General features: G+C 43.9%; 1 protein-coding gene across 2 annotated transcripts in view; it reads right to left on the bottom strand.

Annotated features, from left to right (window-relative positions):
- The window catches only part of CSMD1 (CUB and Sushi multiple domains 1), a 1903837-nt gene that overhangs the window by 334223 nt on the left and 1554166 nt on the right, over positions 1-15448 (bottom strand). For both annotated transcript variants that reach the window (XM_082715632.1, XM_082715633.1), the window contains exons 19-21: positions 11555-11671; positions 9264-9479; positions 6490-6678 (exon numbers count right to left, since the gene is read on the bottom strand). In XM_082715632.1, coding sequence (XP_082571758.1) covers positions 6490-6678; positions 9264-9479; positions 11555-11671 — 522 coding nt within the window. The remainder of the gene's footprint in view (positions 1-6489; positions 6679-9263; positions 9480-11554; positions 11672-15448) is intronic.

Here is a 15448-nt window from a genome sequence, read left to right as displayed (position 1 = left end):
GACGCCTAACCGACAGAGCCACCCAGGAGCTCCGCTTGCATACCCTTTTATTAGGATTTGGATGCTGGGATGTTGTTTTAAGGCAGATATCTAAGTGGTGCAAATTAAGTGCACTCTGTGGGGATAACAGATGGGAGGAATTACTTGGCCATTGTGACTGGTGACCCTTCACAGACAAACGAGGTTGTTGAAAGACGGCACGGAAGCCGACACCCACCGCACTCCTGCATGTCACTTCTTCCTCCCCCTGAAAAATAACATCCCCCTAGTTTCAGAGCAACTGTTTCTCTGCCCAAGACAGGAGGAAAATTTCTAAGCAAACATCCAACAATAATTCCTTTATTTTATATACATCTGTAACTGAATCAAAAGCAACATGGCCAGGGACAGACTTTCATTTTTCTAGAGGAGTTTGGTGTAGCACCTAAAGACAATCTTTCAAGTGAATTTTTCTCTGAGGGTATGAAATTGCCAGTACAATATACAAACAAATAGATTTTAAAAATCTATTTCAGGGCAGTGTTTCATTTTATATATTTACGTACGATGAACTATTTTCATTTATACTTGTATTGTTTTACATTCTTCAAAGACTTTCAAACAGACTGTCATATAATCATATTTTTTTTCCTCTTTAAATCATGACTTTTACCTTTTTCTTCAAGTTTAAACAATTGTGTGTTTTGGTTGGCACTATTACAGTGAACACGTGTGGTTGTTGCTGCTGTTTTCTGATTTTTATGTCAAGACCAATAAGAAAATGACATCTTAAAGGTGGAATGTGATTTGCCTTTTTATTTTGAGAGCCTTGGTTCATTACTCAATTATTTGGTGTTGTAACAGGGTTGGCAACAGCAAAGGTCTAGTGGGAGATGCGGGTGGGGACATGGCGCTAGGACACATGGACAGTCTGGGTGTGAGACAGACAGGCTGATTATGGGGTTCATGGACATGAATGAGGTAGGGGTTCATCTAAGACAACTGTGGGCACTCTGGCTGCAAACAGACGTGGCCAGATCCCCGGGACTGTGTTGGCTTCACAGAACCAAGGTCAGAGGCTCCGAACAGTGCAGAGCACGTGGGTGTCCTGAGGAAGGGCACTTTGCAGAAGAAGAAACAGCCTAAGAGAAAGCAATGAGACTTAAAGACTCTAGAAGAAAACAGAAAGGAGGTAGTGTTGTGAAGGTGGCCCCGTAACGCAAATTCTAGATTTCCTGATCCAGACGGACACCCTGGAAAATCAAAGTAAGTAATGGCAGAGCAAATAAAATGTCATGGCTCTCTCCCCACGAAGCCCTGGGACGCTATCCCATAGGAAATAATCAAAGAAAATAAGACACTAACTGTAAAAAGCCAGAGGTCAGAATATTACAAAATTTAAATCATTAGAATTTCAAAAATGTGTGAACTTGGTTGAAAGAATCTATTGTTAATCTCCATTACTGGACCAATTAAATGTATCAATTTTAAGTTCTTTCAATAATCCATTTAAAATTACTTTAAGATGAATAGATATCATTTTCCTTCAGATGAATCATTGGTTCTTTTTATTAAGCACCTACTGAAAATATAATTAAAATCGGATTGCCATTTAGACTTTTGTAATGAAATGAACTAATTAAAAATAAATTAACATAATAGAAAGAAGCCAATTGATTTTCCATAAATTCTGTGAAAAGTATCTACCTGTGAGGCCAACCTTATTCCGCTCAGGCTACCCCAACCCAAGACCCCAGCCAGGGCTTGAATGACAGGCATGCACTCCTCACAGCTCTGGAGGCTGGAAGGCCACTGCCCACAGCAGAGTCTGTGCTCCTTATGCACATAAGAAGCTTGGGGATTCAAGTCTCTTTGCCCGACTTGCCCTTAAGTAGTAGAGAGGAAGCCCAGTGTCTCCCATGCCACAGGGAGGGGACTTTCTTAACAAAGTGGCTGGATGTGAAGGTGTTTGGTGGTGGTCATTCAAGTTTTGTGGAAATTGCAGTGGGGGTCTTTGAGAACATTTTGAAATTGTAGGTTGATTATTTTACATTAATTAACACATGTATATATGCTTTGAGAGAATTGTTTGAAGAGCACAGACACTGAAAGTAGCTTGACTATGAAAGGGAGGCAGAAAACCTACTTCCTTTCTATTCAAACCAACAATATTTTGGTTCTTAAATAAGAACAAATCAGTAAATGGAATTATACATATATATACACACACACACATATATATGTATATATGACTATGTATATGAAGTCTTACTGTTTATAGAGTCTGCAAACATGAACTCTATTACATATATACATATTTTTTTAAAATTTGCAATCTTATTTTTACAAAGAATATATGAGTTGCATATAATGCTGATCCAAATTTTAATCTATTTATTGTCCTACAAACCTTTATTTCCTTAATTTAATTCTATTATTGAGTCAACTTTTAAGACTCAACAGAGATTAGTTTCAGTTTTTAATTTTGTTTCAAAGTTTTAAACTAAGAATTAAAGAAATAAATGGAAACAACAGACTGGTTGGCATAGGAATATAATATTTAGATAGAATTGGTCAAAAGATTTAGAGTTAAATTTAGTTTATCAAAATACAGGCAAGCTATTTTGTTCTACTATGCTCTCTGAAATATTTGTAATCCATTATACAATTTAGGCTAACGCTGTCAATTTTTCCCCATTTTACTCCATCCAAGGACACTTGGTCTAAAAAAGAGAATTAATGCAGATGTTCCACAATAGGATAACTCTTGCTTTCATTGATTTATTTTTTAATTCTCTGAGCAGATATTATTTGGTAATTGATCAGATGAAGAAATAAAAGCTTATCACACTCTGCCTGAGAAAATGTTGTGTTCAAAACTGTTCATAGATGCAACATTAGATTAGGGAATTCTAGTAGATACCCATTTGAATCATGTCTGCTCTCCTCTGCCTAGGTTTTTGTTTTTGTTTTTGTTTTTTCCCCAACAAGATGTCACAAAATATCACAAATATCATAAAATATGTGCTTTTCCTCATTCTCCAACACCTATGCATGATGGTCCTTAAATATCCTAAGATAACCAAAACTGTCCTGGTTAGTGATTGGTCAGAAACAGGCACGTGACTCTATTTGGGTCAGAGGCAATCCAGAAGCCATTCTGGGAAAGCCATTTCACCGGACAGCGGACAGTGTGATGTTGGTATTACAGCACTATATGCGGATGTAAGAGCCTGGTCTGAGGAAGCCCCCTGGGGAGAGCAGGCTGCTGCCCAGTGCTTCCCCAGGGGCATGTGGAGCCTGAGGATAAAGCCAGCACCCAGGTTGAGAGATAACAGGAGAGATAACACAGATAACAAGGCTTCAGTCACAAAGTCAAGTCCTTGATCAAACCTCCCCTGAGGCTGTCCCAATTTATGATTATTTAGTCATATTGCCAGTAAACCTTCATTTTTACTTAGACCAATTGAGTACCTTTTTCTTTAACTTGTAAGAAAAAAAAGACATATATTGAGTGATATCCACATAATGCAATATAAAAGGGGCACAAGAAAGGGCTTGCACAGTTTGTTATTCATGTGGAGTACAGAATAATGTTATTTCCAGTATCCTAAATAAATAATTAGGTGGAAATAGCCCTAAAATGAATAAATGCAAACAAAAAGATCATTTCTCTTGAATTTTGAGTGAGCTGATGAAGAGAAAAATAGTTTTTAATTTAGGTGTTCATTAGAAATTCTACTTCAGATGAGATGCTTATTAGGGAAAAACAAAATTGCAGGCTCGTCATTCAGCAGACATTCTTCCCATGTCACCTGTGATCTCTGGAATGGATTTGTACCTTTTGGCTATGGATCGACCACTCTTATTTCTGTGATTTTAAAAGAAGAAACACAGGCATAGAATCAAAATGTTGAGATCAAGAGAGAAGGTTTGGAGGGAAGGAATCTTTAGCGTTGACAAGCATCTATGAAACAAGGCACAGAGCTGGATTTGGGGGATCAGGCAGCCCCCACTGTGAAGTTCAGCCTAATGGGAGACAGAAGCGTGGAGGAACGTTAATGGAGTCCTGCTGTAATTAGGGAGGCCCCCCTTCAGCCAGAAGGTGACGAGGGAGAGACAGCTCACAGCACATGTAAGATGAGTTCAAACAGCGAGGAAGAGGCAGCCTGACAGGAAAGCGGGGTGCTCTGGGCAGTGAGGGAGCCGCACGGACGGAGACACAGAGGGACAGAGAGCTATGGTGACCATGAGCCTGGGCAGACTTCCCATGCTCCGGCCTCAGGACCAGACTGGATTGTGCAGGGAACCAGGGAGTCTCCGTGATGAGTAATGAGCCTTGTGCAGCCACCACAGAACTGCAGCGGTGCCAGTTCGGAGTATTACGAGGAGCTAATTGGTAGGTTCTCCCTAGGGAGAAGATGGTGGGCTTGGATTTGGATGGATCCCTCCGGAGCTTGGCAGAATGTTCCCAGGGCTGGAGCAGACAGAATAGGCAGGGAACCCTGACTCGAGAACCAAGTGGGACACAGACTCCTCCAAACCAACAACTAATCACACGTGGAGACTGAGAGGAAAGAAGAAATATGGACCAGTCCTAGTTACCTCGTGGGTCCGCCAGGGTGTTGCGGCCATAAGGAACATGCTTATTTCTAGGAACTTTGTAGCCAGATAGGCTGGAAGGAAATTCAAGAAACACTGGGAAAAATCCAAGAGCCTAAATATGGGAGGGGCACAGCCAGGCCCGCGCGTGTTGTCCCCGTGCAGGGCAGTGGGGAAAAGCCTGCTTTCGGATCTGGAACTCCTTGCCGTGGCAAAGGTCCTAGACCCTTTGCCTCTTAGAGTCCTCATGGGTACAGTGGGAGGGACAGCTACAATGCCTACCTCATCAGTTCCAGGGGATTAAATGAGTCAGTATGTGTGAAGAGCGCAGAGCAGTGTGGCATCCAGAATTAGGCTCAACGGATATCAACTGTTTATCCTTATTTTATATTTTGGACAATGTAAAAACTCCAGTAACAAGAGTGACAGTGTACAGATGATGAATCTATATAGAACAGAGAAACCGGGAACAGAATATGATAATCAGTAAACTACTGAATGTTACGTGTGTGGAATGAAGCCTTGATTTCATTGGGTCAGGAGTTTCCTGCAGATCTTAAACTGTCTGGTTCAATAATTGTAGTTTTGGGAAACATGGATTCTAGGCAACTCTAGGAATTCCTAGGATCATGTATAAAGTATCTCTTTTTCTTGAGAACCTGTTCAAAAATGATATCCAAATCATAACCCTAAAAAGGTGAGAACCACTATTTTAGGAGAAAGCAAGATGACAGACGTTGACAGGCATGCGCCCTGGTGAGAGAGGAAGATGATTTCATTCATGGTCACCTGTATAAGTTTTTTGTAAAGGAAGTCCTAACTGTGGGACTATCATTAAAACACGAAAAGATGGTATTACCAGTTAAATTAATAATATCCCTAAACCATGCTGGTAATTGAAGAGATTCTTTGCCATGGGGGGAAAAAATGGGTTTCACTAAGTTACAATTCAGTAGTTGTATGAAATCTTGTCTGTATGACTTGGCCACCTGCATCTATTGTATGAACCGGAGGCCTAGAGGGGGTGCATCACGGACCCCCATGACTCAGAAGCCTCATAGCTAAAGTGGGCTGCGGCGACATCTCCAGATGGCATTAGGCTGTTTTCTGTAACTTGGAAGAACAGACTGTCAACCCTTCACAAGCAGCAACATGGCCGAGGGGCAGGTGTCGACATTGTCTTGGGGGATAAGCAGACCCTAGACGAGCAGGAGGCATCCCGTGTTCAGCGAGGCCTGTCCGCACAGCTCCGCTCTGCTCCGTGCCTTATGCTAGCTCATTCCCAGACTAGCAGGAAGGGGAGCCCCACCGAGCCGCCTCCCGAACCCACTGTGTTAGCACAGCACCTCGTTTCAAAATACAGACTAAAGACGCCTGTTTCTGGAACGCTCCCGAATTCTTCAAGAACACACTGCAGAGGCCAGCTCAGCCCTGAGACTTCTACAATGTCCACATGGCTACAGCAAGCCACGGTCACCCAACCAGAGAGCTGAACGGAACAGTGAGAACAACACAACTAGTCTTTGAAACTGTCACCGTCACCATCCCGAGAGACACTCCTGCTCTTAAGTGACAGAACGGCAACGATTCTGTGAACGCAGCCTGGCTTCCCGCTTTTACCTTTCCTTTTGTTTCAGATTATTTTTGGCTACATGTCCACTTCTCCTTCATAAACATGCTTGGCACAAGCTCTGGACTCACCCTTCCCGAGGCGGAAGACTAGAGAGCCGACTGTGTCTCCAGGGGAGTACAGTCCCGAGGGGCTCCGGTCCCCAGGGCGGCCGGCTGCCCGCCGCTGTCCGGCACGCCCGCCCCCGCCCGCCCTCCTTGCCGACCCGGCCCTGCGTCCTGACTCCGGCTCGTGCCGCCCCCACTGGATGAATGAAATGAAAGCGTGTGACCACCTACCCACACACCTTGGCAGAGGCGCACTCCACACACGGCGGCCCCCACCCAGGCACGTAAGCTTGCTTGCACCTTCTAAGCGATACCCTGGGAAGCAGGAAAAGGTCAGAGAGTCCCCGACTCCGAAGTGAAAACCGATTCTCCGGCTGAAGGCAGGGACGCCAGGATCATCACAAGGCTCCAAGTCATACTCTGAGACATGAAGAGACAGATTCCGTTTGTGGGAAATTGGGTAAATACTCACAAAGTATTTAGCAAGAATAAAAAAATGGCTGTTATTAAATGGGTACATAAATACATTTCTTCACACTCCTCCAGAACTGATACAAGTTTCTCTTCGTACTGGGAGCCATCTCATGAAGAGGGATATTCCATCCACTCTGATAGAACCTTCTAGAGAAGACAGAATTAAGCCAGACCAGCAGGTGAAAAACAGACATAAAACCACCCTGATTTTAGGCAAACATCTGAAATGTCCCCAGAAGGGGAAACTCTTCATTTGCATGATAAACTTGCTGCCTATTTGGACACTTAAAGAAATAAACTCCATTGTATTGGTGTCGCTGACAATTGTTGGCGGCCAGTGTCAAGGCCAAATCCTTGCAAATGAAATCACGCTTCAGCGCATCGGAACAGCAAGTTCGCCTCCGCACTGGCTGTGCCCTCCCTGGTGTGTCTTTCTTTTCAGACTGAGCCGGCCTGCGACGCAGCCTGGATAGGGGGTCCCCTCTGCAGGCTTTACAGATCCTTCTTCCACTGGATGTGTGCGAATGAATCATTCCACATGTTCCCGACGGTTACCCCATTATTTTTTATCATTAAAAAAAAATGTTTTTAAGATTTTCTTAAATATATCTTAAATCTTTTTCTTAAATCTCCAGCAGGGAGCCCGACCCGGGCCTCGAACTCAGGACCCTGAGATCAAGACCAGAGCTGAGATGGAGAGGTGGGTGCTTAATGAACTCAGCCACCCAGGTGCCCCAATGTTTTAAAATATTTAAAAACCATTTCAAAAAGCTTCGAAGACCCAGAGAAGTGTGTTTTATCTTGCCTGTTGTCTGTTTTTTGTCTGTTTGTTTAGGGAGCTTGTGCAAGAAGTCAGCTCTAGACTTGAATTCTGACCTTCAGGAATCCAAAGACTTATTGTCCGCTCTGTGCTGGGAGCAATGGATTTAAGAAACAGATGGTGGGAACAACACTGACTCCTGAGAAACATCTAGGGAAGGGATTCACAGACTTGCATCGAGGCCACTTCCTTTCTTTTAAAGTGTTCTGTGTAACTTCAGTCTGGATCTTGACGAAAGTGAGGACACAGGCAGCGACATTCTCACTGTGGCCCTAACCGAGATCCAGCAGGAAAGACTACCGAGAGGCCTTAGGGTTAGGAAGATTTAAGTCTTTGTTGCAGAGAGCAGGCAATTTCATGATTACCCTTGATTACGGCAAATTTCCAAGAAATCAAGTCATCTGAGCTCGTCCCAAGAGTTCCAGTGGCGCAGTGAAATGCCAGGAAAAATCCACAAAGTCAGACAAAGATACACGGCAACTGGTCGTGATTAGAGGGAGTATAGAAGAGTCCAGAGCATCTTAAAATCTCTGAGAAGTCTTTTTCTTTAAGACAGCACTTCAATGTCTATGTCGCTAACGATCATGCAACACAGAGAAGTGATTATTAGCTTCCTACTGTGTGTACGTCACAGGAAATACACCTGCCGCTGGTGGAAAGGTGGAAAGCACAGAAAGTCTTTGCTGAAGCATTTCAGCGTTAGAACAGGAGAGCAGATAAAAACTCCTCTATTGGGACAAAGCATCTTGTAAGTGGCTTCAGAGGTCATTAAGGAATTGAAGGGACCTTCAAAGTAGAAGAAATCACTGGTGATTATGGGACTCAGGTACTACCTTACAAAAACAGCATCAGCTCCGGGCTGTGAGGAGTGAAGCTGAAAAAACGCTCTCCTTTTCAAAGCATCATACGCAGAAATGCAAATTTAGGTCACAGCTTACGGCCGTCAGAATCCTAGAACAGGAGCCCCCTTGGGGACGGTGAGGGCTCTATCTGTTTGTGCAGGGCCCTGACCACCGTCCGGTCACTGAACACGGCTCATGTGATTAAGTGCATCTCATTCATCGCTGACCGTTTTTTAAGTGTGCGTCGTTTCTCCTTGTCCATAAAAACACAGTGATGCCACTCACGGCACCATTCATGTTGAGCGATGTGGACTGGGCAGTGTTTGAGACAACAGAAACCCTGCACAGATATGATGAAGTATCATAGTTAAACATGGTACGTCGTTTTGGAAGACGGCTGTCTGTGTGCACGACTGCACACAGCGAAGGAAAAGCTCGTTCTCAGCAGGGTGTGCTCACCCTTCTTTTGCTTTTTTCACTCTCGAGGTGGTTCTCCAGACAAGCACTGGCAGCCAGTGGAGGGCAGGAGCCAACATCATCAGGTGCCAGCTCCCCCTCAGACTCTCCCAGTGAGGACAGTTCGCTCAGAGATTTTGATAGAATTGAGGGGGAGTCGTGGCTGAGGAGGGTTTTTAAGGAGAACTTAGTGATATTGACAGTTTTGCAGGCATGAGAATTTGCGGAGTGTCATTTCGTGGCCTCTGGGTAGGTGACCTCCCATACTTCTTCCAGGAGGTTCAGCCTCCTCTGCCACCAGCTAAGGCTTACCACTGCTCAGACACAGCACACCCATGGACGCGCACACACATGCTCCCACGAAAGGTTCCCTCCTCGCCTGAGAAGGGACACCACCGACAAGAACAACGTACCTGAAAATGTGATGTTGAAGCCCTCGTAGGAAATGGAAAAGTCTGATATGAACCGAAGCTGGGCGGTGAAGTTTCCAAACAAACCTGCCTTAATAGTGTGTGGCAGGACGGAGCCCGTGAGTCTGGCCACCGGCTCGGAGAAACTCCCGTCCTCCGTGATCAGTAAGTAGTCGTGCGAGCTCTCGAGGTGGAAGGTGTGAAACATCATCTGAACACCTGCGAAGTGCGGGCGGGGGAGAGGGCAAGAGAGAGCCGGAGAGGGAAGGGGGGAGGGAGACAGATCAGTATACAGTTGAGGGAAAATACTTTATTCTGGGCTTAGAGACACCAGACTCTTGAATCAAAGTACCATCTTAATATGCAAACTCAAAGGAAAATGCAGGAAATGGGTAGAATGTATTTAGAAATGCAAGAAGGGGATAAGTAGCCACAATAGCGAAGAAGTGTATGTAAGTACAGGTACAGTTATAGATCCGACAGTAGGACTGTACGGACAGAGAAGGACACAGATCCTGAGTCCGACACAGACGCCCAAGTACAGCACGCTGGGGCGTTTACGATGCAACGCATGGGGGACAGGTCACCAGGAAAGCATTTATCCTAGAGGAATAAAGGACCAGATAATTTTGCCGTTTATATTTAACAAGTATACTTTATGAAATCTTAGGTTGGATGTCTAGCCTATAAACTTCTACAACTAGGGGAAGAATTCTTTGAGATCACAGTCTTATGTTCCTCTTACACACATGTGCTCATATTAGCCACACCAACTAAGTATTGTGGATTCCTACACTACTAATAATAAAATTAACTACAAATAGCTCCTTTTAAATAAAAATACTCATTTTTATGAAAATTCTTGGTCACTCACAATTTATTTCTTTTTTATTCTAGATTTCCTTCAGGGAACTTTTTCTATTTTCTTTTTTAAGAGAAGGAGAGCAGACACGCAGGAGCGGTGGGGAAGGCAGAGGCAGGGGTGAGAGAGAATCTTAAGATGAGCCTTGAGCCTGATGTGGGGCTGGATCTCACGACCCTGAGATCATGACCTGTGCCAGGATCAAGAATGGGATGCTTAACTGACTGAGCCACCCAGACACCCCAAGGAAATTCTTAACATGCATTCATGATACATGCTAGCATAGCATATATACAGGGTATATAATCTAATATGTCCATTTAAAATCAAGTTGAGTTCAAAGCTAAGTGGGAAGCCAGTGTGTCCATGATATTTATGTGATCAGAGTTTCATTCAGTGGAATGACAGATTTGATCCTACAGAAAAGACCCAGGGTACAATGCTATATGTACAATGTATTTATGATCTACATTTCTTGCACAAATTACCAACTTTCTGGCCTTCACTATAGTTCCCTATAAAATGAAGATAATAAAATCTGCTCTGTAATTCATCACTGGATGACGAAGATAAATGATCTGTTATGTGTAATATTACTGAGTAAACTTGGAACCACAGCAAGTATAAAATGTTATCCCAGGGACACCTGGGTGGCTCAGTCAGTTGGGTGCCTGCTTTTGGCTCAGGTCATGATATTGGGGTCCTGAGATCAAGCCCCATTTCAGGTTCCCTGTTCAGTGTGGAGTCTGCCTGGGATTATCTCTTCCTCTGCCCCTCCCCCTGCCATTGTTCAAATAAATAAATAAAATATTTTTTTAAAAAGCTATCCTAGATTTATCACCATGGAAATGAGAACTTGAGATAATTTCTTATTTCCTTCGATTTATTTTTTTTTTTTTAAAGATTTTATTTATTTATTTGACAGACAGAGATCACAAGCAGGTAGAGAGGCAGGCAGAGAGAGAGAGAGGAGGAAACAGGCTCCCCGCCGAGCAGAGAGCCCGATGCGGGACTCGATCCCAGAACCCTGAGATCATGACTGGAGCCGAAGGCAGAGGATTAACCCTCTGAGCCACCCAGGCGCCCCTATTTCCTTCGATTTAATGGGTATTTGTGTTTTATCTCCTTTCCTTACCATCATACCTACTTTTCAAGCATCATACCTAATTTTCAAGGATATATTCAAGCATGCCTACTTGCATAAATCCAAGTTACCTAATTGAATGTAAAACAAGGAATCTACTTTTCTGGCAACATCAATCATTTTAGACGATTTTTCTTCTAAGATGATATAAAACATCCAAATAAAAAGTTAAAATACATGTGAAGGAATGAGTTAACTTACTTGCTGACGCATGCATACTTTTTTCTCTGCCCTCATGTTTGTCCCTTGCTTGTTATTCTGTACATATAAAGTCTGCAACATCCTTACCCTTTCCGTGAGACACTTCAATGGTCCATGTGCAGTTTAGGGAGTTTGGGTAAAAATCTGGAAACCCAGGAGAAAGGACTGTCCCACTCTTTCCATGGATGTAACCTCCACAGAGGGCTGAAAAGATAAGGAGAATGACTATTGTAGTATTAAAGTTTCACAAGGATTGCCAGAATACACTACTTTTAAAGCAACATTTACTTTGCACAAGGACTAAAGGAATATCAAATGTCACCTCTATGAAAAATAAAACAAAATGAAATCTTCCTTTTACTCAAAACTGGAATATGCCATAGAAGGGTGTCCTAAATAGTACATAACCTAGAGACAGAAGAGAGTAAGGAAATAACACAAAGTAAGTGGGAGTGGAATTTTGTGTGGCAACTTGACTGGGCCCAGGGATTCCCAGCCATTTCTGAGAGGACGTGTCTGGATGAGAATAACATGTGCATGGACGGCCCGAGCAAAGCAGACTGCCCTCCCTAATGTGGGCGGGCCTTGCACAATCAGTTGAAGGACTGAATTGGACAAAAAGGCTGAACTTTCCACTAATGAGAAGAAACTCCCCCTGCCGGAATGATTAGAACTAGGACATCAGTTTTGTCCCCCTTTTGGGCGTAAGCTGAAGTACTGACTCTTTCTGAGTCGGGAGCCCGCCAGCCTTCAGACTAGAATTTACAGCGTCAGCTTCCCTGTGTTTCCAGCCTGTCCACTGTGATCTCAGGGCTTGACAGGCTCAAACCAGGCGAGTCCGTTCCTTATGATAAGTCTCCCTCCCTCCATCCCCTTCCTTCTCCTTCTCCGTCTCTCCCTTATTCCCTCCCTCCCTCTACACACACACACACACACACACACACACACACACACACACTGGTTCCGTTCCTCTAGACGACACTGACGTATATACTCGGAGATTCAGAAATGGTGCAGGTTTGCATTTTTTAGAGCTGCTGGTCTTAGCAGCTCTTCAGTTGATTTCAATCCTCATCAACAAAATCTGGCCTGTTCAATGTGTCTTGGAGATCCATTTTTGAAGGAAGAAAAAAGCTATATATAACCATTTGATGGGGAAGTAGAGACATTTAGAGAATCCGTGTAATAAGGAAGATTCTCTGTTACCGTGTCCTCTCTATGCACACGTTTTAATGTTTCCTTTTTGGAACTGGGCAAGATTATCATTAAATGGCGGATACCTAAAATAATTTTCCTTATTAATATGAACATTCTGAACTGTGACTCCTCAAAACTAGTTCCATAAGTAATACTTTCAGAAGAATTAGTTAATTTGCAAAAACATGTGATACATCCCATCATGGTCACTCATCATAGGTTTTAAGGGAGCAGATAATCTCATTGAATATGCAAACCACATGGGAAGAGTTATATAAAAATCAGCAAAATAAAAACTTTTTGAGTGAGTCTCGGAATATTTTGACAATGCAAGATTTTCATATCTTAAAATTATATTGACTCTACATTTCATTACAAAAGAGGTAAAATTAATATAACATTTAGAATTCATTTATTCAACAAGTAGACCCTGCCCTTGGCACTGGAAATGATGAACAAAACTGACAAAAGTGTTTGCCCTCATAGAGTCAAAAATCCAGCTGAAGACGAGAGATTGTGCCCGTAATAACGTGAAGAGCCGATTGTACATGATGTTGGAAGACGATAAGCACCGAGGAAACAAAGGGAGAAGGAAAAAGAATAGCACATTCCCCGAGTTGTGTGGGTTGGCAGCTATCTCGAGCAGGTGGTCGGAGAAGTGTACTTGGGATGTGGCCTTGAACAAATGAGGGAGCCACTGGGTATCTGGAAAGAACTTCACGGAGAGAAACAACCAAGGACAGAGGCCCGAGTGGGCCTGTGCACAGGACAATTTGCAGGACAGAGGGGACGGGAGGGAGCATGAGCAGTGAGGTTGAACAGCTTCCAGACAGTCACATGAGTGAGTGAAAGGTACGGGCTCTGGAGACTCCTGTGTGGGCAGGACAGGGGCTTCTGCCTGGTCACTGGCGCTGTGTGAGAATGAGAGGAGGGTAGCAGAGGGCGGGTAGGACCCTCGCTGGGATGTGGCAGCAGAGCTGGTGGAAGTGGGCAGGCTCTCACCGCGTTTTGAAGGCACAGCCACGGGGTTGTTTCCATGATTGGGACGTGGGCACCATGACCAATGACTGTGGGGGTTTAAGGCTGAGTGTGAAAGAACCGAGCATGGAGGAGACTTTGGGGGAAGTAGGCTTTGAGTATAAACCAGTTCAGTTTCAGATGTATCAAGCTGGATGCTTCCTACACGTCCACGGCAAGTGGGTGCACAAGTTTGGCCGAGGGCCAGAAACAAGAGCACGTGCACAGGACACCATCGATGTGGGGCTTCTGGGTGTGGATAGGGGAGTGAAAGCCCAGGCTGTTCCAATGGCGAGCAGCTCAGGGAGGTGAGGAGCTTCAACAAAAAAGAGGGTAGGAGTGTCCATGGAGTGGGGGCCAGAACCAGGAGAGGGTGCAGCCCAGAGTGCAGAAGCTGCACGTCCGTAACCTTTCATCTGCTGTGATTGGATCTTTGTAAATCAGGGCATTGGCTTCCCAAATATTTATCAAGGATTTAACCATAATGAGTGACACCCTTTGATGTAAACTTGAGATATCATATATACAGTTATTTGTGGTAATCTTTACCTTAAAATCTGCACGTGCTATGGAAAACTGGTAAAAATGAATTTCTATCCAGCTACATTTAAAAACTATAGAATTTATCAATCTCTGCTTCATCCTCTGGCCTCACGCCATCAAAATAAAATGGATGATTATACACGGGGAGAAGTTCGGTGGAAAAACATCGGACTACTGATGCTTTCATTCAGCGCACACACGACGGAGGATATCAAGGACTAATACCATCCAACTGCCATTTCGGAACAAAGTAAGGAAGTTACTTTAGATAAAGCAAATCCACTGCTCATGTTGAGTCATCTGTGCAAATACAACATAGTCTAATTCATCCATTATGAAGATTTTTCAATGAAAGTCTTTTCATCCACAAAGCACACTTTTTTCTTGTCTTTTCTCAGTGAAAAGAGATTTGATATATGACAAATTGCACGAGTATTCTGACCTGATATTGAAGAGAAGAGACAGTCAAATAAGAGACCCGATTCTGGTTTTTTTGTTTTTTTTTTTTGTCTGACCAGATGCACCCACAGACACCTCTGGGTCCCCCCAGCAGAGCCACAGACACTGCCGCAGATGATCTGAATGACGATTGTTGTAACTGTACAAAACACAGTAAGCTTTCACTTTTGCTATCCTTAGGGCTATAATTTCTTGAATTCTACTTTTCTATTTATATTCCATGCCCACCGTTACAGACCCAGAGGCATTATCCTGGAGCTCCCGTGAGCAGAGAACGAAGGTGTGCAGGGACTAGAACAGACAAGAGAGGTGAACATTGATCGCTGTCTTGCCCAGAGGAGCTGAGGAACCTCCAAAAGGGGTCGAGTTCTACCTTTGGCTGCTTCGACCCATTCATCCACCCAAACCTTCATCCAAAATCATTTCCCAAAGAAGTTACTACTATTCTCTAAGCCCTCCTTTTGGCCCTTGGGCACATAACAGTAAGTAATACAGACAAGTCCCTCTTCTTCCAAAATCCAAGTGGACAAGGCAAATAATTTATGGAGTAACCGAGCATGACTTATTCTAAGAACAAGAATCTTCGCCAGTTCTCAGAGCTCAAAGGCAGTCTAGGTAACTAGAGTAGAGTGGGCTGGTGGGGCTGGCCAGCACTGGCTGCGTGTCTGTCCGTGCAGCAGTCCACTCCCAGGATGCAGACTGCTGCGTAGGCAACAGAAGGATGGAGAAGTGCAGACTGTCTGAGTCGACCCCGTGTTCACAGAC

The sequence above is a fragment of the Mustela nivalis genome (assembly GCF_964662115.1).
Source record: "Mustela nivalis genome assembly, chromosome: 20".
In the NCBI taxonomy this organism is placed as follows: domain Eukaryota; kingdom Metazoa; phylum Chordata; class Mammalia; order Carnivora; family Mustelidae; genus Mustela; species Mustela nivalis.
This window is presented reverse-complemented; position numbering and strand designations above follow the sequence as displayed.